The sequence below is a fragment of the Gallinula chloropus genome (assembly GCF_964237585.1).
Source record: "Gallinula chloropus genome assembly, chromosome: 11".
Lineage (NCBI taxonomy): Eukaryota > Metazoa > Chordata > Aves > Gruiformes > Rallidae > Gallinula > Gallinula chloropus.
The window spans coordinates 5,558,656-5,585,320 of record NC_140096.1 but is presented as its reverse complement, the minus strand read 5'-3'; the positions used below and the strand labels follow the sequence as shown (position 1 = coordinate 5,585,320).

At 41.3% G+C, this 26,665-nt stretch overlaps 1 protein-coding gene across 6 annotated transcripts in view; it reads right to left on the bottom strand.

Moving 5' to 3' along the window:
- ATRX (ATRX chromatin remodeler) overlaps nt 1-26,665 on the bottom strand; it is an 85,484-nt gene that overhangs the window by 15,505 nt on the left and 43,314 nt on the right. For all 6 annotated transcript variants that reach the window (XR_014617516.1, XM_084269003.1, XM_084269004.1 and 3 more), the window contains 17 exons: nt 25,167-25,260; nt 24,531-24,636; nt 23,698-23,877; nt 23,164-23,305; nt 21,893-22,002; nt 17,456-17,602; nt 17,084-17,261; nt 12,170-12,307; nt 11,199-11,374; nt 8,978-9,095; nt 6,729-6,859; nt 6,359-6,447; nt 6,016-6,188; nt 3,133-3,286; nt 2,762-2,865; nt 1,102-1,210; nt 431-608 (listed from right to left, as the gene is read on the bottom strand). Coding sequence is in view for 5 of the 6 variants with exons in the window: in XM_084269003.1 (XP_084125129.1) it covers nt 431-608; nt 1,102-1,210; nt 2,762-2,865; nt 3,133-3,286; nt 6,016-6,188; nt 6,359-6,447; nt 6,729-6,859; nt 8,978-9,095; nt 11,199-11,374; nt 12,170-12,307; nt 17,084-17,261; nt 17,456-17,602; nt 21,893-22,002; nt 23,164-23,305; nt 23,698-23,877; nt 24,531-24,636; nt 25,167-25,260 (2,327 nt within the window). In the remaining variant the exon portion in view is untranslated. The remainder of the gene's footprint in view (nt 1-430; nt 609-1,101; nt 1,211-2,761; nt 2,866-3,132; nt 3,287-6,015; nt 6,189-6,358; nt 6,448-6,728; nt 6,860-8,977; nt 9,096-11,198; nt 11,375-12,169; nt 12,308-17,083; nt 17,262-17,455; nt 17,603-21,892; nt 22,003-23,163; nt 23,306-23,697; nt 23,878-24,530; nt 24,637-25,166; nt 25,261-26,665) is intronic.

Here is a 26,665-nt window from a genome sequence, read left to right as displayed (position 1 = left end):
CTACCTTGTGTAGCTCCAGGCCTGGAGGTTGGTGGCCCTGCCTGTGGCAGGGGGGTTGGAGCTCTGTGATCCTTGGGGTGCCTTCCAACCCCGACCAGTCTGTGATTCTGTGATTCTATGAACACCACCCCTCTACACTGGCTATTTCTGATGTGCAAATTACAAAAAAGGTGAGAAGGTGATTCCCAGTTTGGTGTGTGAATCCAAACCTCCAGAATTTGCATTACACAAGGCCTCCGATGAGGAGGCCTTCACATGCAACCTTCAGTTGTCAATCATTTTACCAATCTTCCCTTGAAAAGATTTTCCAGTGGCCAAATCAGATTAGGGCTGGAAGATGATGATCACTACAGACAGTAACAAATAGTTGCAGTTTACAAATTCAATTGCAAGATCAAAGTATCACAGTATCACCGGCCAAAAAACCCACCTGTGCCAAAAACCTGTACACAAACACAGGTTTGTTCTGCCCAAAGCGGTAAACCCTGAAAATGCTCTGGATGTCATACGATGGGTTCCAAGAAGCATCAAAGATGATAACTCTATTAGCAGCCACGAGATTAATTCCAAGGGAACCTGCTTTAGTGGATATAATAAACAAGCGGCCTCTGGAACAAAGAGAAGTTGCAAAATTTTAGTATTTTGGAAAATAACTACTGTTCCCATTTGCTGTGTTACTCTGAGTTGCTCATACACTGAAATAACTCAAAAAACTTCATTAAAATATTGTATTAAGCGTAAAACAGATGCAGATTTTACGAGGACACCACTTGTAACAAAACATCCCCTCCCAGAAATACCAAGCAGGGCCTTCTGCAAACCAACTGTTAGCAGAAACTGGCGGGTAAGGAAAAATGTTTGGTTTTCCATTTTCAAACTCTAATAAAATTAGTTAAATTAAAGCATAATTTCAAACAGGCATACCCCATGCTATTGAAACTGTTTCCTGGCGAGCAAAGGTTCAGGATAACTCTATAGTGACACTGTCTTTTCGATATTTGTTTTAATGCCACCTCACTCTGGTTCAACTTAAAACAAGCTCTTGACAGGTATCTGGCAGAATAAACTACTTCAGAGTATTCACACTCAGTCAGGCCTTACCTCACATTAGTTTCATCATTGAATTCTTCAGCCCATTTCTTCCTTGACTGAGCTGTAGTAGAACCATCTAAGCGATAGTAATCAATGTTTCTGAACCATTTGCCTTCACCTACAAACGTAACGAGCAAAGGATTAAAATGCTGATTGCGTAAGGAACCAGACTGGTCATGCTGGATCCACACAACTCTGCAAACAGTAAAAGAACCAAATCCAGAACATGAAATGTACTATTCTCCGACATTTTAAACCAACATCTATTCAACACAGAGAATGTTTTTGGATGATACAGATGCTTGCCACAGGCATACCTTGGAAATCACGCAGCGAAGCTTGCACAGTGAAACATAAAACACCTAACTGACAGAAAATCACCCTGATTGGATCTGTAATGATAATGATCATCTACCTACAAGTCTGCAATAGCTGCTACAAGCCCTGAACCAATTTTGTCTAAAATAATTCAAAAGCAGAATAAATGTTGATATCATTGTATCTTACAAAAAGTATCCAGCATTTCTTCTTTACTTTTTTAATAAAAAAAAAAACAACATTAAGCAAAACTCCTCTGAGCAGTTTTATACAGTTTGGAATTTAAAGGTATGAGTTTATAATCAATTTTTAATTCAAGTATTTGAAAAGACCTCGGCTTTCTTAATGTAGTTCCTCTTATTTTTCACTGTTTCTAGTCATATAGACAAATTTGGAGAGAAAGGCTTTAACTTGGAGCCAAAGCTAATTAAAAAAAGTAACTCTATCTAATCTTCAGGCATTACAGGTCTAACTGTACTTTTCTAATTGATCCGTCCAGGTTCACGTTACACAATCAGTGTAAGCCACTGTCTCCCACACAAACTCCACAACTCCATAAAATACAGACAGCTGGTAACATCTGCAGATGACAAATGTTCAAAAGCTAGGGAAGCAACAGCCAGAAACAATAAATCTGAGAGATACTGGGGATCTTCAGTTAACCAGGGTGTTGGTATCACTAGACCCCATCTCTCTCACACAACGTTCAACACAGTTGCACTTAGAAATAAGGTATTAGAAAGGAATGGCAGATTCAAAGGAATTCTTCCATCAGCAAGTCCTGGGAATGAAGGTGAACTGCATCATCAGGAGTGGCAGGAGGGTCTCTCAGACATGCCTGGCTAATGAGAAATTCCTCAGCATTTGAGCAGCACTAGGATAATAATTAATTCAATGCTTTGCTCCCTTATGATATCCATAAAACTATTTACTACAGTACATATAAAGCCTAAATTCACACTTTGAATGTTCTACATGCTGGTTTTAAATAGTCTAATTTTCTTTCATTATCTGCCTCCCAGTAGGAAGGCTCAGGATTCGCCACGCATCAGCGTGTAACACAGCTTCTGTATAGAACTCAACACAACACTCCTGTCAGATGACAAACATTTCATCTGCTTAGGCTACATTGAGCACAGATGATACACATTGAAATCAGAAGCAAGAGCCCGTAACGGGATAGCAGAGACCACCTGCAGAGGAGACCAATAAAATCCTGCCAACGTCAGGAGTAGTACAGAGCATTACATTACTTCTAAGGGAAACAATTACTTCAAATGCATTCGCTTTGGACTGAAAAGAGTCTTGTAGAAGAGCGATTGGCTTTGTGCTTGTTCAAGGTGATGCTCACCTTTATAAATAGGAGGCTTCTCTTTGTCAACTTTCTCCCTGTTGGCCAGTTCCAGAAAATCTTCTATCAAATCCAGAGATATCAGGGACTGGCTAAACACCAGGCTGAAAACAGAAACAGGGAAGCACGAAATTCACCTCTGATGTTATCTTAGTTATTGGACTGTTTAACTTTTCTTCCCTCCTCACTCTGATACCACCTTTGGAAGCTTTCTAGACATGAAGATGGACTTTGGTGGAGCATATACATCTATAGGAAAACTCACAGATAAGAATTTCCTTCAGAAAGCTGAGCTGCAGTGTTACAAAGACTGACTGAAGAACACTAACATATTTCTAAGGTCATTATGAGTATTTCTAGACCTAACTTACACTTTGTCTCCAAGCTCCTCTGCCATTCGAAGAATTTCGAAGAGAAGCACCATTTTACCAGAATGTTCCAACACTTCAGCATCTGCATCAGTGACAAAATCTTTGTACCAGTCTGGTGCTGGGCTATCAGGATTGGAAGAGGATGTAGCTTTGCCTATAGAAAACAAAATAAAATATAACTAAATTAAAAAATAAAGGGGTGGTCTCCATTGAAATGCTCTGAAATAGCCAAACTGCAGAATTATTAGGCTAAACTGGTATGAAAAGAGTTAAACAGGCACAGTGAAAGATAGAAATTGCAGTATTAGTGATTACCAGATTAGAAGTTGCCCAAGTCATCAATAAGAGTCGTAAATCCCCTTTTTATTTTTTTTCTTGGGACCAACAGTTCCACCATTTTCCCCAAGAGCATTTACCAACAGCTCTGTTCCCAACAAGCATGCAGCCTTGAAAGCTCATCCCTAAGCATTCTGAGCCATTGGAAAAAGCTTCCCATAGAGAAAATAATTTTAAATCTCAAACAAATATCTGAAATAGTTGGAAAAAGAAAGAGTCGTCTTTTGCGTTACCCTCTTCATCTATCTATCAAGATGAACTCTGTGGAAGAAAGTTCCCAAGTGTTATAGTAGTCCAGGTATTGAAGATGAAACCTATAAACCATGTCCTGTTGCTTGTGCTAGGTTCAGATTTAGGACCTTTTTGTTCCTAAACTAATGTAGAAGACATTAGCACATAGGGAAAAACCCACCACCACCACTGCCCCCCACCCCAGCCTTTAAATGACTTCATAATAGAGGGAAAAACCCCCAGATTCCACCATCATATTCTCCCTTTTTGCAAAGTTCTTTAAGGGTGTTTCTTGCCTGCTCCTCTGCTGACATACTGCTACCCCAACACAACCTGTAACAGACATACATGGGAAGGCCATTAAAAAATGGAGAAGCACTAGAACAAGTGACAAAGGTCAGTTTGTCATTATAAATTATGTTTATTCTGAGATCAACCTGGAGAAAGCAAGTATTCAGCACTAAAATCAGAACGAGAAAGGCAGACAAGAACCATTCATTATCCTGATTTACGTTACTCAATTTGTATGACAGTATTTCTACAACCTTCAAATTACTTCTTTTGCATTAGAGTGATAAAATTCAATTAATTAGATTTGTAACACTAACTTCTTTCACTTACATGGCAGGAGAAGTGTCCTAGCTCAAACCAAGTACACTTTCAGCCTGTGAACCCCAAATCATTCCTGAAACACCAGGAAACTTCAGGTGCAAGTTAAAACAGACCTTGACAGAACTCAGTTTTGGGCCTTCCCTTATCAAGCTTTTAACAAATCTATTTCCAAGACCAGAACAAAGAATAAACAAGTTACCCAACCAAGAGACCCATATGTGCTCTGGGAAAGTCCCATACACATCACCTATTTCTACCTTCACCTCTGAATTCTGAAGAAGGGCCTCCCAGAGCTGCAGTGAAATCCAAAGACAGAAATTCATCCTGCCTACATAGGTGATTACTTCAATGCATATACCCTCTGGGGGGATGGATTTTAGGCACATCCATACTCTCACACTCTTCCCCTTACACATTTACAGTATGTTTGTCAGTGGGGTGTGGACCAGACAAATTCTCACCTTAACCGTCCCCCAAAAAACCCCACAATAAATGACACAATCAGAAAGCAAGCTCTGTGACACCAGACACAAGCAAGATAAGGAAAGGAAAAGCCAGAACCAAAATGTACAGATAGAAGAACTCTGAATAACGAACTTTAAAAGGCCTCCTACTCCAGCTGCATGTGTTTGCTCAACATCCACATCAAATTCAAAGGTGCAGCAATGGATGACATGTAGGTATCTTAATCTTCCACCAATATGTTTACAAAGAGATGACAAGCAGCACAGTTCCTCTGTTAACTATGCCTTGTTTCATACTTAATGAAATAAAAAAACTAACTTGCAGTTTAACTGCCACAAGATCCCTGAGTTCTACATTGATGTCCCTTGTTTTCCAGAATGAGTACATCCATAGAAGCAGCAGAAGCTGTAAGCACAGCAGTTCATGGAATTCATCTGGGACATAACAATCCCATGCAGCGATACAGGCTTGGGCAAGACTGGCTAGGTAGGTGTCAGGCAGAGAAGGACCTGAACATGGGCCAGCAGTATGCCCAGGTGGCCAAGAAGGCCAATGGCATCCTGGCTTGTATCAAAAATAGTGTGGCCAGTAGGTCTGGGGAGGTAATTGTGCCCCTGCAATCGGCATTGGTAAGGCCGCAACTCGTGTGCTGGGTCCAGTTCTGGCCTCTTCACCATAAGAAGGACATGGAGGTCCTGGAGGGAAACCAGAGAAGGGCAACCAGGCTGGGGAGGGGGCTGGAGGGCAAATCCTCTGAGGAGCAGCTGAGGGAGCTGGGGGTGTTCAGCCTGGAGAAGAGGAGGCTGAGGGGAGACCTTATCCCCACCTCCACTGACCTGACAGGAGGGTGCAGAGAGGTGGGCAATGGTCTCTTCAGCCAGGGGACAGGAGATGGAACAAGGGGAAATGGCCTCAAGCTGTGCCAGGGCAGGGTCAGAGCAGATGTGAGGGAAAAGTTCTTCCCTGAAAGAGTTGCCAGGGCCTGGAACAGGCTGCCCAGGGAGGGGGCTGAGCCCCTGCCCCTGGGTGTGTTTAACAGACAGGTAGATGAGGTGCTCAGGGATATGGTTTAGCTTAGGATGAGAATGGTTGGACTCAATGATCTTAAAGGTCTTTTCCAACCTTGTGATTAAGGAATCTGCTGATTTGGAGCCAAGCAGAATTCCCAATGAGCCTCTCAAATCGCCTTTTGAGAAATGAAGCTGCCTTGTATTTTGTCTGCTCACGTATTATACTCACCTTCATCTGATTTTGTAACAGATGGAGGGTTGTTGACAAGTTCTTCTGCATTTCCTTCTCCACCTCCTCGAGATCTTGAATTCCAGACTTTAATGACTTCAACATCATTATCACTGCCACTTCCACTTGAGCTACAATCTTTCTTCACTTTTTTCCCTTTGGATTTTTTTTTCCTAGAAAGGTAACATTGTACAGTCTGTTATTTTTTCTTTTAAATTCCACTTCCAGAGAAGATACCCTAACAAATAGATCAAATAAAAAATTAAAGATTCACTTTCACACAAATCACTTAAGTTCTATTAGGGAAATAAGTCCAAACAACAACAAATAATAGCTCAATTACTTTGCATGATTATCAGAACTTAAGCTCATTGAAGTGTCATCGGAATCTGAAGCTATGAAGTCATCCAGACTGTCTTCATCAAAATAGCCCTCAAAAGAGAAAAAACAGAAATTTCATTAAGTATGCTCATCCAGAAGCTTTCATTAAACCTTTCACCATCTGCTTATTGCTCAGTTAAACAACAGCAAGCTTTCTACAAAGGGTTGGCCTTGCAAAATGTTCTAAGAATGACACCATACCCAGAAACAAAACCAGCAGCAAAATCACCAGCAACAAAGATTTCCATTAATTTGATGAAACTTTACCTAGCATTTGGCAAGGCTTATTTGGAAAGTTCTCCACAGAGAGTATTTTGATCTATCTAATTTACCTTATTTTCTTTGCTAATATAGTCCAGCTGCAAACACCAAGGGTGAGTCCAGATTCTGCTCAACATCTGGAAATCCTGGAATAGTTTAGCTCCAGCTTTGCCTCTTCCACCTTCATTGCCACTACCTACACCTGACAATAAAATTCAGGTTTTAGAATGAAACCTTAAAGGAAGTTTGCCACATACCGCTCCCCCTTTGAACAATCTGTTAGTGCAGTACTGAGTGTTCTTTCCAGATGCACATCATATTCTAACATCTCTTGTAAAAGAGGTCGGATTACTTAGTCACAGGCATTTTTTTCCTAGTTAAACTTGTCAAAATTAGATTTTCCCCTTTTTCTTGATAATGAGAAACACGATTACATTTTCAGCAAAAAGCCTGATTCTCCCCAGCATAACAATGAATCCAAATCCTCTTAAAAGGACAGTCATGTCTGTTTGGGTTTTGTAATAGCAGCCCAAGGTAGAAAACACAAAACACAATTTGCACACAGGTTTCCATGACTTTGGCTTACTATCCTGAGCTACCTTTGTTGAACAGTACGCTGCTACAATAAAGCATCTTGAAAAAGCCCAGCCTGTTTTTTCACTGTCCAAGCACAAATCAGTGTGAGGTAGTACACTGCTCAGAAGAGTTAAGTTTCTTTTTCACAGTCTCAATTTCTCATTAAGCAGCACATTAACTTTAGGTTCAAACAGATTTGTTTTCCATATTTATTATATGCATATTTTAAGACACATATACCTGCCAGAAAAGCTTATCTATTGCACCACAATCATCAAATGCCACTGGGGAAACAGGCAGAGCTCACTGGGTGCATTCACTTACTGCACAAAGCAATCCCAGGGAACAGCTATAAATATTTTAGCAAAGCAAATTCTTGGTATGTTTTAATCGTATGTCTTCCCATATTTCCCTACAACTCTCAGAAATGGAATTGTAAGGACAACAGAAGTTCCGAGATTGGACTCCCCAAAAGCTGAGCTAATGTCACAGAGGAAGTTCTTTCAAGTTAACGAGTCCTACAGACTTTTTAATTTGCTGTATTACTGAAGTGAAAGACAACATGTATCATCTTCATTAAATGAAGGAAACACATGGTAAGACTGCATCTACAATGTGTTTAAGTTTATGCCTGCTACAGTGCACAGAAAAATGTCATTTTAAAAATCTGCAGAGAAGCAGCAGCAATTCCCCTTCTGTATTTACCTCCAGGAGTGAAGCTTCCTTCTTTATTTAAGGGAAAATCAGAAAGCTGCCATCTTCTCTTAAAATCCAGAAGTAATACAAAGAATGACTGTGGGCTCTAGCAGCCAGCAGAGAGATTTGCTCTTGAGCCATTGACTTGAGCCATTTAGACAGCTTTTACCCCCTCTAAGAGAGGGAGCTGGTCCTTCTTTTCTCTTGTTTCCCCTCTTCTGTCTCATATTGTCTCTGGCACTGACTGAGCTGACCGAACTGGCAGGACACTACACCAAGATGAAGCCAGAGAAATCAGATAATGCTTTCTACCAGTTTTGGGAGGTTAAGCAGCCCACAAAGCTATGAAAAGGTACAATCCCTTTTGACAAACTTAGTCAAACTCAAATAATTTTGCTGAGCCCTTGAAGTCAAGGCAGATTAATCTACCAGGTTAACAGGCTTTTTCCCAGAGCAAACCCATCCATCCCTTAACAGACACTGGATCAGGGGCTCCTTCCTCCTACCTGCTTTATTAAAGGAGGAAGGATCGAAGACCGTTGGTTGTAAAGACTTCCATAAAGAGTAAACCAGTTGTAAACATACAAGTGCTAGCTCCCATGCAAATCAATGATTTCTGAAAGATCTGCCTTGCATCTAAAAGCATGGCAGGTCAAAAAAGGCAGTTTAGGGAGAGCGTGCTTACACCACTACATCCCAATTTTGCATTCTTACACTCAACACCTTGTTTCTGGGAAGAGTGAGACATCAAATCAACATTAAATCAATTACATTTTATGTTCAGAAAAGGAAGAAAAGAGAGATGAACCAAAACCTGAAGGTAGAATATTAAGAGAGGCACACATCATTATTCCTCAAAAAACCCTGTTTTTATGTGCAACCAAATGTTTTGCTGTAATTCAAGTTTCAGAGCTAAGGTGGATCTCACAGGCAGCAGAAACAATACACCCACAGAGCCAACAATATGTGTTAAAAAACCCAACTCTGGCAAACCCCTGTTATGACATGACCATCCATTTTGTTACCAGAGAGAACTGTGGGCACATACCTGTCAGATGATCCAAGTAGTACTGGTACAGTTTGCACTGAATGGGCGTCATTCGGACTTCTAGAACATACTCGTATTTTGGTGGGAGGAACTTTGTTAACGCTGTGTAATCTTTCCTCTGTAATTTCACAGACAGTACTTCAGTCACATAAACATGAACACGACTACTGAGAGCTTAAGAACTTCTGGCATCTTAAACGACACGGCACCGTGCAGAAATGACAATGATTCAGATGCTTTCCAACCACAAAGGGAAATAAATAGCCTACGAAATGCAATTACCAGCACTGCCTGCTGAAGCCCATCTTACCTACGAATGCGGTTGTCTAGGCAAAAGTGTGTGACCTGTTAACCCCATGTCCCAGTTCCAAGTCCTTGTAAAGCTGTTGGCAGCCTCAGTAGCTGCTCTGGTAAACTGCAGGGGTTTTTATGGGGGTTTTCTTAAAATGCTGGAACCACCTTTTTCTCCACAAAAGCGTGGGCAAGTCAAGCAGCTATCATCAGCGGAGAAGTACCGCAGCAGGTATTGCAGAGGAACTCGCTCCCAGGTTTATAGCACATACCTACTGAACACATGCTTGGGGCAATGCAAAATTCCCTTCTGGGTTTTGGCTCTGAAGGCTAGGCTACTTCACCTGCCCCTGCACCCAAATGGCAACGGTGTATTGATCCTGCTGCACGTTTAGGAGTTGAGCGAGGTTCATCAGAGCCAGCCTGCCTGTGCTGCGCGGCACAGCCTGTCAGCTCACCACAACAGCGGGGCCTGCAGGCTGCTCCCCCCGGTACCCGTGACTGCGCAGCCTACACAGCCCTGCTCTGATCTGCAAGGGCAGCAAGAAGCTCTCATGAGAACATCTCTTAGGAGCAGAGTTGTTTTCTTCTCAAGAAATTATACAGCAGCTCAAATGACCGAGAGGGAGAGCTGCTCTCTGCAGACAGGATCTGCACTGAGAAAATCCACCTGGGCTCTGTCCAATGCTACACACACAGCAGCTGAAGGCACATCAGATTTACTTGCTGTTTATGTTCCTTTTCTCATTCTGTCTTTCAGTTTGTGTTCCTGTACAGTTCTACAGATGCTCTACCTTCTCATGACTGTTCCTATCTCCAAGATCATAATTTTACAATAGGAGGCCCTGTAGCAGCCTGTGGGACTATCCCACTATGCTCATTTCACCCAGCTCATGCCCCCTTGGAACCCATTAACCAGCTACCAACATCTGCAAAGCCAGGAAGAGCCACTTAATGCCTACAGTGTGTCACACCTCCAACTGGGCTGCCACTGCTTGTGTTTATAATGCCATAGAGCTGTAACATCACACTGATAGTACACAAGGTGCAGTACCATAGCAGGCTAACTGAAGAGGAAGGAATTATGGAATGTGTTAGGCTGGAAGGGACCTCTAAAGGCCATCTAGTCCAACCCACTGCAGTGAGCAGGGACATCTTCACTAGATCAGGTTGCTTAGAGCTTCATCAAGCCTGACCCTGAATGTCTCCAGGGATGGGGCCTCCACCACCTCTCTGGGCAACCTTTGCCACTGTCTCACCACTCTCAGAGGAAAGAAATTCTTCCTTGTGTCCAATCTAAACCTACCCTGCTCTAGCTGAAACCATTGCCCCCTGTGCTATTGTTCCATGCCCTTACAAACAGTCCTTCCCAGCTTTCCTGTAGGTCCCTTCAGGCAGTTTAGTTTTGTTTTTTCAATCTAAGACTCTTAAGGTAACAAGTTTTTCATCCTTTTTGGACTCCATTAATCTTCCTTCTCTCCCTCGCTTGTTCTGATTCTCACAGATTAGAAAAACACAGAAATTCATAACCAAGTGACAAATTATGGATAACCAACTTTCTGTGCAGTTGAGTTTTTAAATGTGTATTCTTTAAATGTGATCTGGAATTAAAAGAGGGTATTTCAAAGCCACTGATTTCCTACTCTACCATATAATTTTCTAGTCTCCCAGCAGGAAAACAGCTGTACTTTTCAATATATATCCTGCTTACAATATACTGACATTTGGATAAAAACTATGAAATTATTTATATTTTTCTAGTCACAATAAAGTAGGCAGAGATCTAGTAATTAGTGAAAATATTTAAGTCAACTGGAGCTCTCAAAAAGCAAGTTTACAGACATTTGAGCTCCTTCATCAGAAGAAGATGGAACTCCTCCCCTTCCCTGCAGCTAATTCAAGTAATTAGTTACAGTAACACTGCTCTTACCTGAACACATCCAGCTAACATCTCATAGAGAATATGTGCACGCTTCTTCATGACTCTGACATCTGCCAGAGTGGAGTCTGCACACTGACCGTTCTGAATGGGATTTATAAATCGATTTCGGAATTCTTTAAGCGAACCCAGCAAATTCTCCTTAATAAAGTTGACCATGCAGTGATCTGGGAAAAAAAAAGATCAGTCTTGAGTTGTTCAAAATGGAAAGTACAGGACAGCGATTCATTCTAAAGAGAAAATAAATATGTCAAATCCAAAACTAGTAACTTTCTGCTGAGCAAAAAGAATCCCAAAGAACCCCAACATTTCCCAGACAGGGCATCTTACATTGACACACCCTGTAGGCACAGAGGTAATTCCTAAATGTAATGTTAGATTTCAAACTACCTCATCGTGTTTGTTAGACAAAGTCTGCAAGCTGCTGCACACAAAAACAATCATAAACCAAAACCACATTTGCAAAGATATGAATATAGATTCAAAAGCATGGTAGTCAATGGGGGAAAGCATTACAGAGCATTAGCTACCAGGAGCAAACATGTCAAGCTAGCTTAGAATGACATTCCCAAGACAGCAACATAAATCACTGTTCAGTAAGTTCCCAATGGTTTAAAACAATTTAAATTGATGCTGCTGCAAGACCTGGTCCACCCACTTCCCCCCTGGACATTCTCTCCCTTCCCCTTTTGACATGCTGAGACTCATCCAATCATTTCTTAGCCATATCAGGGCACCAAAACCTGTCTGAAAGGTATTCACTTCTACATTGTTCATCTTCCCGTACTCCTCTCAGAGGTTCGATGGGCAAAGGTAAATTGGTAAAGGGTTTTAGATACAGAACCTAGCAAACAGCTACACTGTACCAAATTTTTTTCTTGCCATCAAACTGATCTATACAGCACTGAAAGGCAAAAGTTCATCCAAGGAAATCAACACTTCTTAAAGGGAGAATTACTCACATTCTATAAGATTATTTTGCAGTGGTGTTCCTGTAAGAATTATTCTCCTCCTGGATCGAATGGAATTCATCGCCTTCGAAACAGCAGATGCTTCGTTCTTCAGGATGTGCCCTTCATCACAAACAACGAAGTCGGGGCCTAGAAAGAAACAGCATTAGATGTCTTCCATCTTTCGTAACCACAAAGAAACTGGCAGCCCAGAGAATCCAAAATTTGTTCTACTTAATGTTATTAGGGTGAGGGTTTTTTTTAACTCTTTGTGTGTGTGTTTTGTGGTGAGATTTTTAGCACTGTTAAGGTTCTCATGCAGCCGTTGCACAAGCATTCTCAGCAACCATTCTAGTAACTACTGGCTGCTGCTTGTAAAGTCTTCACAGAAAGGATTAAATGCAGCTTTGTAATATATAGCTATAAAAATTATCTATCCAGGCAGCTCGTGTGTGTGTCTGAGTTGCCATTCACCCTGCCAAAACTTCATAAAACCACTCCTTAAATCCAGCTTGGCGCTGCCATCTACTGGTGCTTTGTCAATTCTAAGCAACAGCAAAAAATCCCCCAAAATCTGATAAAGGGTAATTTTTCATTAAGGCAACAGGTCAGTATCAATAGGGGTAAACAGGGCACATCTGAGATAAGACATGATCAAATCAGATTTGAATCACAGACAAGTAAATTGCCACCTTGTAGCTGAAAGTCACCACAGCAACATCCTCAGCTTTCTCACAAAGACAAAACCAAGGACTCTATTACTATTTGAGGTGAGCTGCACAAGGGATCTCAAAACCACAACACAGTACCTTTCCACAGTACACAAAGCAAGTCTTATAGGATTGTTAAGTGCTACAATTTGGTGTTTAAGATAAATAATACCAAACTTGGCTAGAGTAATACCATAACAGACTTACACACCCTCATCATTTTCGGATTTGGAGCAATTTCTTGAGGTTCCTTCCTTGGAAGAAGTAAAAGATCTTCTGGGATCCAACTAGTACCTTCAAGCAGTGTTCTACTAGATCCAAACCTGACCTCAATTCCTGTCCCACCACCCATGAGGTCAGCTGAAGACAAGCTTACACACCTTTGAAAACGCTGCACGAAGCCAGGAGTGAGTGCATCTACTCAGCTCTGAAAAGGCTGATGTTTGAGGTGGCAAAGAAGTGTTTATCAGCACAGACAATCCAATCTTTGTAACTTAGTAAGAACGGTTTTCCTCAGCCTAACTTGAAACTGCCTTGTAGAAATGAAAATTAACTCTAGGACAATGATCAATGCCAGAGAAGCAATGACACCTTTGATCACTTGTGTGATTTAATGCCAGTCAGTTTCATTCCAAGCACACATAGACTTGCCCAAGCCCATTTCCCCACATTATACTACAACTTCTGTACCTTCCCCAGTTCTGACAGAATGCAAAACATTGAGTGGCTACACACAAAACCTCCCTTTAATTCTAGGCAAACATCTCTTAATAGTGATGGAGCCTTTCTCTAATTCTCATTCTGGCATTTCCTGAGGAGTAAGGATCTTGCAAGGAAGATGTTCACTTGGTGTACAGTACTACTGAGATGCTCTGGAGCTGTTTGGTAGAACCTTTGCAACATCTCCCCATGGGATGCAACAGCTCTCACATTGATGTATCGCTCTCAGAAATTAATTTGGTCCAGTGCATTATTTTTACATTCAGAATCAAAGTGTGATGGAGATGAAGGATGCCTTCATGACAGACAGTAATCAAAATTGTGCAAATACCCCAGGAATCAGGTTCAGTAAAGACTGTGACGTATCAGCACAAAGTGGGTGGTTAAAAACAAAACATCCATCTCAAACCCTGCTGTTTAGAGTAAGTGAATGATAGTAAAAAGATAAAAAAAATCCAAACCTATCTCTGTGAAATTATTTGTGGTTTATTTGGCAGGCATGTAGTGCTGACACTTGAACTAACACCTTGGCTATAATTCAGTGGGAGGGATTGTCACAAATTTGTGGCTTTTTTCCTTATTCCTTAAAAAAAGAATGCAACTCATTACAGACAGAACATTTCTCATAATATTATAAAGGAACGTAAAATTTAAGGGACCTCATGGAACCATTTAGTCCATTTTCTTCATCTGAGATAGGAGTTATGCAGAAGGGCCATCCCTCCCTGACAGAAGGGGGAAGCTCCATGACCTCTCCCTTTGCTGTAACACTGTGCAGTAATACCTAATTTACACAAACTCTGCTGCAATCAGGAGTTGTACCCCTTCCTTTCTCCAACTGCTTTAAAACCCAACTGTAACAGTCCTTTCAGTAACCAGTTCTTATGTGGTGGAAAATTGACTAGTTGTCTCTTTTCCTAGGCTGGAAAGCCTCACCCCTTCTGTCAGGTCACAGGCTTCATTTTCTTACCCTTCTTGCTGTACTCGCCCGTTAATACGTTGCTATATAAAAGATACTCAGTCATAGATAGAGAGATACACACACCATTCTCCTTTTCCTCTGAAGTCTACAAGTACTTGAAGCTGCTTTATACAACTGCCAATTAAAGAGCAGTTTCCAAGTTAAACAGTGATGGAATTTTTATTAGTGGGAACAAGGCAAAAAATACCAAGTTACTGAAATGCTGCGAGCAGAGCGCAACAGCCATCAATAAACCAAAGAGCATTGCAGCAGCTGCACCAAGCATTATGGGAAACCATTTGTTGCTCTGCATGCGTATATAATCCTGCTATTATTTCACATAGCAGAGCTAGTTAATTAATGAAATCACTTCTCCACCCATAAACTTTGGCTAAACCTTCCCTCTCTGGTCCCCTCTCCTGCAGTATACGGTGCAATACAAGCTCCTACTACAGACCGTGTCTACACTAGCAGTATTCATTTGAACCAGACACATATCATCAAATTATTGCCAGAATACCAAACCTGCAATGTTTTTACTTCAGATTGCTCCCAGAGGCAGCAGTAAGGCAGCACATCGCTCCTGTCACCGGCAGGCTGCGGTACCGCCAGTGCTCTGATTCACAAACACAGCAAGAAACCAGGAACGGTCCTTGCAAACTTACAGAGTTGTTTCAAAGTCAGTTTTCCTAATGGTCTGCTTCTATCCTACCAAGCTAATAGTCCAAGAAGAGAATAAAACAGGGGGTTCTGCGTTCATATAAAATTGTCTAAAACCTATAAGGTGCAATCTGCTGCAGTTTCTGACCTCGATTACATCTGCAAGAATCACTAACATCACAAACACTGCACTATCCTGTTGTCCCACACTGTCTAAAGCAGTCTGGAAGTTAAAAGAACCAAGCAGTATGTAAAAAACACAGGAGATCATAACTTCACAGAATCACAGGATGGTTTGGGCTGGAAGGGACCTTAAAGATCATCCAGGCCCCACCTCCTGCCATGGGCAGGGACACCTCTCACCAGACCAGGCTGCACAAGGCCCCATCCCACCCGGCCTTGAACACCTTCAGGGTACAGGCACCCACCTGTGCCAGGGGCTCACCACCCCTGGAGTGAAGAATTTCTTCCTAATGTCTGGTCTAAATCTCCCCCCTTCCAATTTAAAACCATTCCCCATCATCCTATGATTCCATGTCTCTCTAAACCGTCCCTCCCCAGTTTCTTTGTAGGCCCTTTCGTATCGTGACGGGACAGGGAAGGTTACACAAGTCACAAACCCTCATGCTCAATGCACCACCTCCCGCCACAATATCTTTGAAGTTACTGAAATATAAATACACATCCACAAAGGAAGGGACAATATTACTACAAAGACACAGCATAACAACCCCCCTCACACTTTTCACCACGTAAAAAACCACCATAAAAATCAACCACTGTAAAAGCACATAAAATTTAACTCATCATTGCACCAGCTGAATGGGCAACTGAATACAAAGCTCCTGCCCCTCACTACTGCCTCAAGACAGCGTCTCTCACCTTTTCTTCTCTACTTGTGACCTTTGTGGCAACATTCTCAACAAATGCAGTATCCTAATACAGATTAAAAATCAACAAATGTGGATTCAACAATCATACAAAAATAATTCACCAGCTACTGTACTGGTGCTGCCCCGACTCCACAGCAATTATGTGGTTTAATGAGTCAAACTGGCAGAAAACAAATTGTTTTAGCTGCTCAAACAGGCTTTCTGCCGAGCTGGAGGTGCCAATTCCACGTGGCCAATGCCAACAATCACAAAGTTATTTTTCCCATTAGAAGAATCTCTTTGTTAGAACAAAGTTCACACAGTATCAACCACACTCTGCCAAGAAACCTGAGGTCCATCCAGGTAATTAAAAGCCAAGATGACCTACCTCCAGACTCAAGGAAACCCTTTACCTTGCCTACCACATCGGCATTCACAAGTTTGCTCAGTTCAGCTGAGTTTAAACCAGACATGTTTCTTAGACTGAAAACATTACGCGCTTTATCTGCAATCAATTCATTAGCACTTAATTGCTTGTTCACACTTAAAAGGTACATTCTCAACTATTTTTCAAGCCTAGTTGCTCCCTTAACGGTAGGCTTCTATCAAAGATAAAGCAGCTTGTGCTTTAACAAATTTAGCAGATTAAAATAACCTCAGATTTCCAACAGAGTCACTTAAAATTACCTTGTAAAGAAAGCAATGCTAGCCTAACGAGATACCTATTAGAAAGTGCTTCCAATGTATACTCCTGTGGTAGTTTCTGTCCTTGATCAAACAGAAAAGACTGTTCTAGAAGTCAATTTACAAAAGCAGGTAGAGCAGTTTCTGAGCGACTGTTTCTGTAACTCAGCAAAAGCCAAGGAAAACCTGAGAAATCTCGCTAATGATACTGTTTAAAATTGTTTCCCAGCAGGTTTCCGTTTGCAAGGTGACTTACCTCATATACTTAAACCAGAATGTACAATACATATCATGTATACTTGTAGTAATTTTCACTTACCTGGGTCAACTAAAGCTTTATTAAATATTTCTTTAAGTTTTCTACTCTTCACATTCCTGCCTTGAGCAAGGTTACGGTACATCTCGTAGCCTATTATCATCACACCTCCTTCATCCTGCCAACGCTGGAGCATATAGCTTCGCTCTTGAGGGCGTTTCACAGTTGCTAGTTCACAAACCTTTCAAAGGGGGAAAAATATGCTTCAATGTCTCTTAAAATACCAAAATACTACTGTAACTTTTAAATCCCCTGGGCTTATCAGCGAAAGCAGACTGTTCACATGCTTAAAGTGCATTCCTTCGCCTGTATTTTGAGCGGTGGGGCTTCCCGATTATATATACCATTCAGTTATTAAATTTGTAAGCTTTATACCTCTAGTCTTTCATCATCTTCTAAACCTTCTTGCCATTTTTCAAACTCATTCAACCAGTTCAAGGCAGTATTCAGTGGACACACCACCAGACCTGTCCGAAAATCCAGCTTGTCACACAGCAAGACTGTGTGAAGAAAACTTACTACCTGCAAGAAGAAAACAGACTGAGTAACAGCGTTAACTAGCACCTCGTAACACTAGGAAAGAAAACACCTTAATATTCACATATTAAACTTACCAACAACACTCTTGTCCAAACATTCTTTTTTTCCTGTTTGTTAAACAACTCACTGCTTAGAACAGGTGTATTTTGCAGTGACAGACTTACTGCTCTGGGTTACATGTCTGTGTACATCCAACACATAGGAGACACAGACAGTTTTGAATTGCACTGGATAGCTGAAGGATTTCATAACTATGGAACACTCCCTTTATATTTCACCAATCACTTTAGGTCATTTTTAAGCTTTCTCCCACTACTTGCCCCAAACACAAAGTAAACTCGCCTCTTTAGACTTTGTTAATGTGTGAAGTTTCTTGAAAGTGAACTTCAGTCTTAAATCAATGCTTTGCACAGTTTTTCAACCTACTGGAAACTCCCTCAAAAGAGCTCTGAAGGGGGTTTCTGAAACGCCTTCCAAGCCTTCACCAGCTTCCAAGCTAGACCGGCTCTGTGCTGACAGTGCAGGTAACACCTCCTCAATGCTTGGGAAAAAGACTTCAGCCTTTTGAGGTCACTCAGAGTTTCTGCTGGGCTGCCTGGTTTGGAGCAGCAAATAAATACAGGACCAGAGGTAACCTGTAAAAACCCAGAAGCTGGAGACTCAATGATCCCACGGCAGCTCCAGCCCTCAGATCAGACATTTAACATTGAAGACTGCACCCTAACCCACAGCACTACACAATATCTGGAAAGTTCTTTCTGGAGGAAATCTTGGGATCTAGCAACTCTGATTTAATACACTCTCCAAGTTCAAACTGCATGACTGGGCAATAAACTGTCGTGAGATGCTGCAATACACAAGGAATTCCTAGTGGGTTTGCTATCAAGACAAGGACATCTTGTTTTCAGATGCAAAATCTCCTCCTGAGGACTCCTAGCTCCTTTAAACACTAAACAACAAAAGGCATCACAGAGGACACCAGGACTTCTTGGATTATCAGGCAGTTACAGCCGAAACAAGTGACATGAACGTATCTGGATCACATATAAAGATAGCTTCTGCTGGGAAATGGTTCATCCAGCCCAAGTGTAGAGCCTGTCAAACATTCCAAGTCACCTAGACTGAATGGTACAGTAAAGCATCGCAGCTTTGTGTGAGCCTCCAGTGCAAGGTGTCAGTAACTCCTGCAGAGCCTCAACATCTAAGCTAGAATCACACATGGAAAATGCCCCTTGCAGAGTATGTGCAAGTCCTCTTCTACAGGATTGCAGGCTGTCAAGATAATTGTGTCCGTCACCCCAACTTCCATGAACAAAGCAAAGCTATACACTCTGCAGCTGGAGCTCTTAAAACATGCCATCCGCATGCTGTGCACCCCGGCCAACCAAGACTGCACCTTGTTTTACCTAAACAGTACATACAGGAAATTACTTAGTCCCTCTCATCTTTGACCGCTCTCTAAAAAAGCCCCACAGCGAACCTCAAAACCAGAAAACCACAAACCTCGAGCTTCCCTTGACTCCCTTGTGCCTGTTCTCTTCAGAGGAATCTAAGGGATCTATAGAATTTGAAGATGTCCCACCAGCCTAAGCGCTCCATGACTAAATCCTGCAATTGGCAGGTCAAGAAAGTGGGTGTACAGGATCAGCAAGTCCTAAACATGATTTGTCTGAATCAGGTCAGGGGAGAGAGCAGGACCAGGTATTTCTTCTCATGGAACTTCACTTTTTGAAGGATCCTGAGCAGCAATGGTTTAGAGGGAAGACACAAGGATAAGGAAGTCAATGAGGCATAACTAACGCTAGTGAAGCAGAACAGATACCTCCTGCTAGATTCTCTCCCTGAAGATTTTCTCTTGGAGCAGATTTCAAGGCTCCAAAAACAGTAACAAAAGACTTTAAGCCAAGCCAAGCAGCATCGCGGTGTGAGAACCATGCCAAACACCAACTAGCAAGGCAGATGTGAGCACTACAGAGGAAACGCTACTGAGAGACCTCATTCCAGACATACAGGTGCATCGCAGCCTCAACAGCACCTTGCAAGGCTTTGCTAAGTGCCCAGCAAAGTCGTAAAGCTGGCTGTTGTCACTGCAGAGTACAGATCTAGCTACGGCACAGAAACGTTGAGAGTTCTTCCACACAGCTTGGAATCCTAGCATGTTGATTTACTAACCTCTCTAGGAATGAAGAGATCTTGAGCCTTCAGGGCAGGTGATAGGGCTTCCCAATCCAAAGGGGAAGCTTCTACCACAACTGACCAAGATGGAAGAGGATGGTGAAATGGCATTTCCTCACAGTTGCTTTGAGGATCCCATCCTCACTGTATGAAAAAAATAACCTCTTTGAGAACCATCATCACCATGCTGAAGAGACTGCGCTCCCGGGAGCGAGCAAAGTGCATTCGTAGCTGGAGTATGTGAAGACAGAATACAGAATGAAGTGCTGTGCACGTGCTGGCTGCTAATGTGATCTAGACTCATCAGGCACACACTCACCAGAGTGCTAAGCACATCTCCTGCCATGTGGCTTTAGAGCTAAGAACCACTCCTGGCCCTGATTGATCCCGAGCTGAAATCAGTTCTAATCAAGTCCAGTGTCTGCAGAAGCTCCAAGTTAAGGTTTCTAATGGTTCAGCTCAAGCCAGTGATCAAAAAGGTTCACAGTAACTCATTTCACTAGCCAGTTGTCCTGATATCACCCTCCTCCAGAAATGATGAAATGTAGCATCAGTTAAGGCCAGTGACAGGGAGACCAAAGTGGCCCTGCTTTCGTGAGCACAGGTAAGGTTGTTACCATCCTTTCTTCTTCAGAGTTCTCAAAATTTTCCCTCTTTCCCAGAATGAGAGAGGAAGTTTCTTCTGTCAAATGACTTCTGCTAAAGGAATTCCTGGGAACAGACCATGTGGCTGAGCCCCAACACAGGCAACTCACCCCACTTCTCTGCTCACAGCATCTGCAGTGATGCTCCATCTGGCTAAATGCAAAACCAAAATGTATGAAGACAGATCGATACTTGGGAGTAAGCAAGCACAAAAGGAATTCAACTCTCCTGACTACCCTGAAGAGGTTCCAGCATAAATACTGAAATGCAGGGAATTCAAGAAAATGGTTTTTGATCTTTAACCTCTTGTGAAGGTCAAGTGCATAGGCTTCTCCTGAGGCCTGCACTGATTATATGAGGCTCAAGAAAATGATCTATGAGCATCATTTTCCAGCAACTCTTTGTATGTGCAATTGGTTTCAGAAGCATTTCAAGACAAGGATTGCACTTTGAATTTTAAAAACTAACAGAAATGGTATGGTGTTTACCATGCAATGTTTAACATGGCAGAAGAGCCACTTGTATCAGACCAAGAAATACAGAAATATTTTTAAGAAAAGCTACAGTATTTTGTTTTAAAGATTTTTACAAAGCAATCTTCAGCAGTGTAAAGAAGGAAAATGCACTGAAGTGACTATGAAGGCTTCAACCAGAAGATCTCAGGATGCAAAGAATTATAAAGCCCAGGAAAAGAAACAAAGAAGGGAAAAAGGGGTGAGAGTATGCCCCTCAGTTATGTGCTGAAGCAATGCAAGTTTCTGATCTTAACTGTTTGTGATGCACAATGACCCCAAAATGCGAAAGAACATATGGACAATTACTGCAAGAGAACACAAATGCCCCCCCCCAATCCGTCAAACCCAGAGTCTAAATTGTAGTAAACACTATGTTTATATTAAAACACAAAGCATCTGACTTGAGACACTAAAAGCCTGCCATCAAAAAATTAATCTAAACCTGAACCTCTACTTTATCAAAGCAACAGATGAACTGAAAAAGCATTGGAGGAAATAAACAATTTAAGGAGCTACAAATGAGGAAGACATTAGAAAAACCACAACATCCTTAAGCTTATGAAACTGTTGGAGACAAAGCTTCCCAAAGCCTGCCTCCTATTAGCTGTATTTGCTTGTTCTGAGTTGCAAGGGAGCTACACATAAACTTACAATTAAATACGACCTTCTCATAGGAATATCAATGCTCACCCTCAGTTAATTTTAAGAGCATAGAAAGCACAACTGTGTGTCAGACCTCTCACAGCCATATGCTATGAAACACAACCTCTTTCTTAAGACTTCTTCACAAACATTTTCTTCCAGCAACCCTCATGGAGCCACTGACTAGGAAATGGCAAGTTTTCCTATGTTCTGAAAGTCCCTGAAATTGCCTTTTGCTGGAACAGCTTTTGAGAGCAATTTCAGTGCAGAAAACAAGGGGAGTTTTGTTTCTTACCTGCAGTGTTTTCCCCAGGCCCATACAGTGAGCCAGAATGCATCCAGACCCAGGAGAAGTCTTCGTTTTTTTTACAGATTCACAACAGCAATCCCACATGAACTGAACACCTGAAGAAAATGATTGCACATTTTATTATTAAATAGTCTTTTTATTAAAATTAACCTGGTAAGAGATAGCTGTGATCACTGTAAGATCACAATAACCCCCTTAGAAAAGTAGTGATCAGGCTAATTACTGGATCATTTCTGTCCAAGGGGTTGTACATGGGATGATTTCTGCCTTGAACTTTATTATACTCTGTTTTCACTGCGGATATGGAGGCTAGATCACAAAATATTACTGTGCAGATGACTGCAATCTTGGGGATGGGAGGAAAAGAGGAGGCAATGAAAAGTGGCAAGGACTTAATGGAAAGTTTAAAATTCTTTTGGTAAATTAGTAAAATTCTCTGAAACATACTACAAGAAATTCTGCAAGGAGATCAGTGAGGTTCTGTGCTTTAACAGGATAAAACTCAAGAGCTGTGACAGCTGATAAAGGACATATATGCTACTACACAGCAAAATGCATGGACAACGTCAGGGGCTGCTGGGTGATTCCCTTTGAATCTTTGCAACGTTTTTGCTGGGGAGTTGTATTCTATGGTATACTCAACACAGATTAGGCTTCAACTTGACTGCTCTGTCAGTCTGGTTCCGGGCACTTCCCTTTAAGAGCTGAAGCAAGTCCAGAAGTCTCTTAATAAAATGGAAAGGTTGTAGATGATGAACTTTGAGGAAAACTAAATATAACAGAATGAGCTGTGAAGAAAATTATGACTGGTTATAGTCATTTTCCCCTTCTTCACTCTAAACAGACTATGGAAAGAAGTTGCCTTGATCTGCAGACACATCAGGTATCAGAAGATTTCTGTTGAGAAAACTGGGAGAATCTGTGAGATTTTTAAATCTTCACTGAAAACTGTAAAACGTGGATGTGCTCATTCCTCAATAGCATGCTAAACATGTACTAGATTCTGCCTCAGTGTGGAGAATCGGATAATTCTGAGGACCCTTCCACCTTACATCTCTTTCACATTGCTTGTAAACCAGAACTGTATATTGCTGATCTTGCTTACTTTTGTTCAGATGTACCAAAAAGAAGATGTTAAACCTGACATTCTGGCATTTGCCTGCCAAGGAGTTTTTTCTTACGATCCCAACTCAGGTTGTGTAAGGTGCTGTGCCAGCTGAGGAAACAAACCCAAAGCAAAACCTGTCTTTCCTTACCATCTACTTGGTGTGGTTTCAGTCTGGTAACTATACTCCTGTGAACCTGCACTAATGGTTCTTTGGTTTCTTCGTCTTCATCTAAAACCAGCTTAGTTGTAATGGGACATTTCAGAGGTGAAGCATCTTCTATCTCTATCACCTATAAGCAGAAACAGAGCATCATAGGAATACTTCACAAGTGAGTACTACCAGGCACTTGACAGACACTAGCTTTGGCAAAACTGGAAGACATAATTTATTTAGTAAAGAGAAACCTTAAAAAATCTTGACTCATGCATCACAACTTACTTTGGGAGAGTGCTTTCCCCCATGGAAAGTAAAGCAGCAGGCAGCTGAGACAGCCTGCTAAAGATTTTAGTTGTCTTAAATAAAACTTACCAATGTTAACCTGCAGGAAACCACAAAGGGAACCTGCACCTTACAAGGCTTTTAAATTACTGATGAAATTAAGTTAAGGTTGAACTATGTCGATTTAAACACCATCCTCATCAATTCAACTTCCTAGCATTTTGAAAAAGAAACAGCACATACCTCTCTCAACTTCTCTCTCTCCCGTTCTCTTTCTGCTATACGTTTTCTTCTTTCTTCTTCTTCTTTAAGTGCATTTTGTGTTTCTGTTCTAAGCTTATCATCTTTAATAATTTTCCTTATTTTCTTCCTGCCTTTTCCAGGAGACTTTGAATCGTCGTTGTCCTCATCCTCAGAATTACTCTATTAAAAATTAAACAAATTTGTAAGCAAGAACATTATGGCACAAACCATCAAATGGTTCATTTGCAGACAAGCTCCCAAAAAGCTTTATAAGCACAGGTGGAGTTTAGCTCTTAAGAAAAAAAGATATTTTATTTTTAAAAACAAGTTTACCATCATGACAAGTGCCACTTTAACTGCAATATATTCTCAGGTAAAGATAAGCCCAGCTGTGCAAAGGCAGCACCAAAGGTACCATTATCATTTGATACTAGCTAATGACTATGAATAAAGGAATTATTTTTCTGTTCTAGTGGTGCTGCAAGATCAGCCATCACCTACTCCACACAGGAAAGAAATTTAGGAAAGCCTTAATCTACTGTTTGTTCAAATTATCCATATAGTTTAAAAATTCTGCTTGCTTAAAAGACATCATGCATTTTTATCAAGATCTAACAGGAAATGGTTTTAAACACAATGCTTTTTCTCCATAGCAGTGCTACGTTACAATTTTTAGCAATGAATTAACACTGAGTTAATAAACTACTAATACACTAAAACATAAGGTTTTAGTGTACTATGTACAGCACTGTTTAAGATACCCAAGTCCCGGTGCAGCTGGCAAGAGACAGGAACTCCTTTTCCCATTTATTAATTCAAAACCAATGTAGCACCTTGTTGTTATCACTTGAAGAATCCTCTTGAACCTTTATACGCCTCCGTTTCTTTTTCTGCTTGTAGCTGCGTTGGTTTTCTTCCACCTCAGCTTTCTTGGCTGATCTATTTAAAAAATGCAGGGTAGTATTAGTGATTAACAGTAAGGACTCACTGCCTCACTGAAAAACGATGAAGAAAAAGTACATGAACTACACAGCTAATTAACAGAATATATACGCCTTTGTGAAATCTGGGGTTGATTCCTTTCTCACCCTCAACTCACCGGACACACACAGCAATCATGTATTTCAGACAACCCTGAAGGATCTCAGAATTGTTAAGTATTATTTTTCTACTGAAATCCACCATTCTTCAATTGACATTTACTTTTTTTGGCATAAAACCACACAATTTTTGTTAATCATCTTTTCATATGGCTCATCAAATCACCAGGTACCATATACTGCAGTACAAAGTCAAAATTCTCATGTTTACTGCAAAATTAATTACCAAATATCAAATAACAGACAAGTATCATAAAGGTTTTAAGCACTGATCCAAAGCTGTAAATGTTTACTGTCTCTCTGCCTAAACTGCACTACTAAAAACCAAAAACCAAACACAGGATTAGCAGGGTTAAGTTTTATTTATACCTTGTTCTTGGACGTTGGTCATCTTCAGATTCACTGACTTCTTCACTAACTGCAGATTCATGGAACTCCGAGTCATTCGAATCATCGCTGCTCACTTAAAAAACAAAGTGCGATTTCACGTTGAAGTTCAAGTTAGTGACATTACATATCTTCTAATCCCACAACAAACCTTTTAAGATCTGCAGGCACTGTACAAGCTCCTTTCAGACAGCACAGAACCCACTAACCACACTAATAAGGAGGAACAGGAGTGCAAGGGGTACAGAGCAGAAAAGCTTAACACGTAAGCACTGAGTTCTGAGGGACATTATTCCAGCAAGCCTTGAGGTCTTTATGCATGGATACATCTAAGTATAGTTCACAAGAAAGCATCCAAAAACAGTGAGCAAGGAGAAGAGAACATGGAGGCTTTGGTTTCAAATGTTTTAGGTGTCATTTTATAATTGTTTTTCACAATTCATGCAAATGACCCTTATTTTCTAACAACATATGCAATTACATTACTTTATTTATGACTTGGAAGTTTCCTCAGGTAATGCAAGTTGAAAACTGACTCAAAAGACAGTTAAAAACACACCTAAACTGGCAGTGCTAGGTAATACTTCCATAACTCCCCTTAGGAGCCATCATGGGCATTCAGAGGTCATCAAGGCCAGCATGCCATTTAGGGCCTTTACAATCTCAGTTTGACCCAGACCACAGTGGAAAACTTAACAGTTCTACGAACAGGAAGGCTTAAAACAAGGGCTGCTTTATAGATCTGGGGAGCTGAAATATAGTGTATTGCTCTATTTATTGAGAGTGGGGGATTTAAAAGTCTCACACTAAAACAGGCGCCCCAGAGAGGTGGTAGATGCCCCAGGCCTGGAGGTTGGTGGCCCTGCCTGGTCCATTCCAACCCAGACCATTCTATGATTTTATGATCCTGAGAATTGGTCTGGCTGCATCTTATTTGCACACTGCCACTGTACTAGTAGAGTTATAATTCCACACAGGGGTAAAGCATGAATATACAATAAAAAGCAGATAAAAAGGAGAGTTTTCACAAAGGAAAACGCTAAAACAAATTGCATCGAATCTTTTAGTCTGCAGACCACAGCAAAAGATGCCTGGCACCAGTGCAACACTAAGAACAAGGAAGTACTTATGTCAGCTGGCCACGAAATATTATCAGCATCTACACCGACCACCGTGGCAGTAAGTATGTGTCTCTACTACCGCTCCCCTCCTTGCTCAAGAGGATTAAACGAAGGGCTGGCCGCCTCTTTGTCCTTGCATGCAGCAAGGCCGGGCCAGATCCGAGCGAGGCGCCATTTTGCAGTGCCACCTGGCGTTCAGCTCAGGCCTGCGGCATCCAAACGCCAGGATGAAGAAACTGCTGGTTACTAACAGCCCAAGTTCAAGAGAGGAATTACACAAAGGACAAGCTTTATCTTCACAAATCAGACATACAGACCTCAACTCTGGTACTGAAGATAAATATTTTAAGACTCCACAAG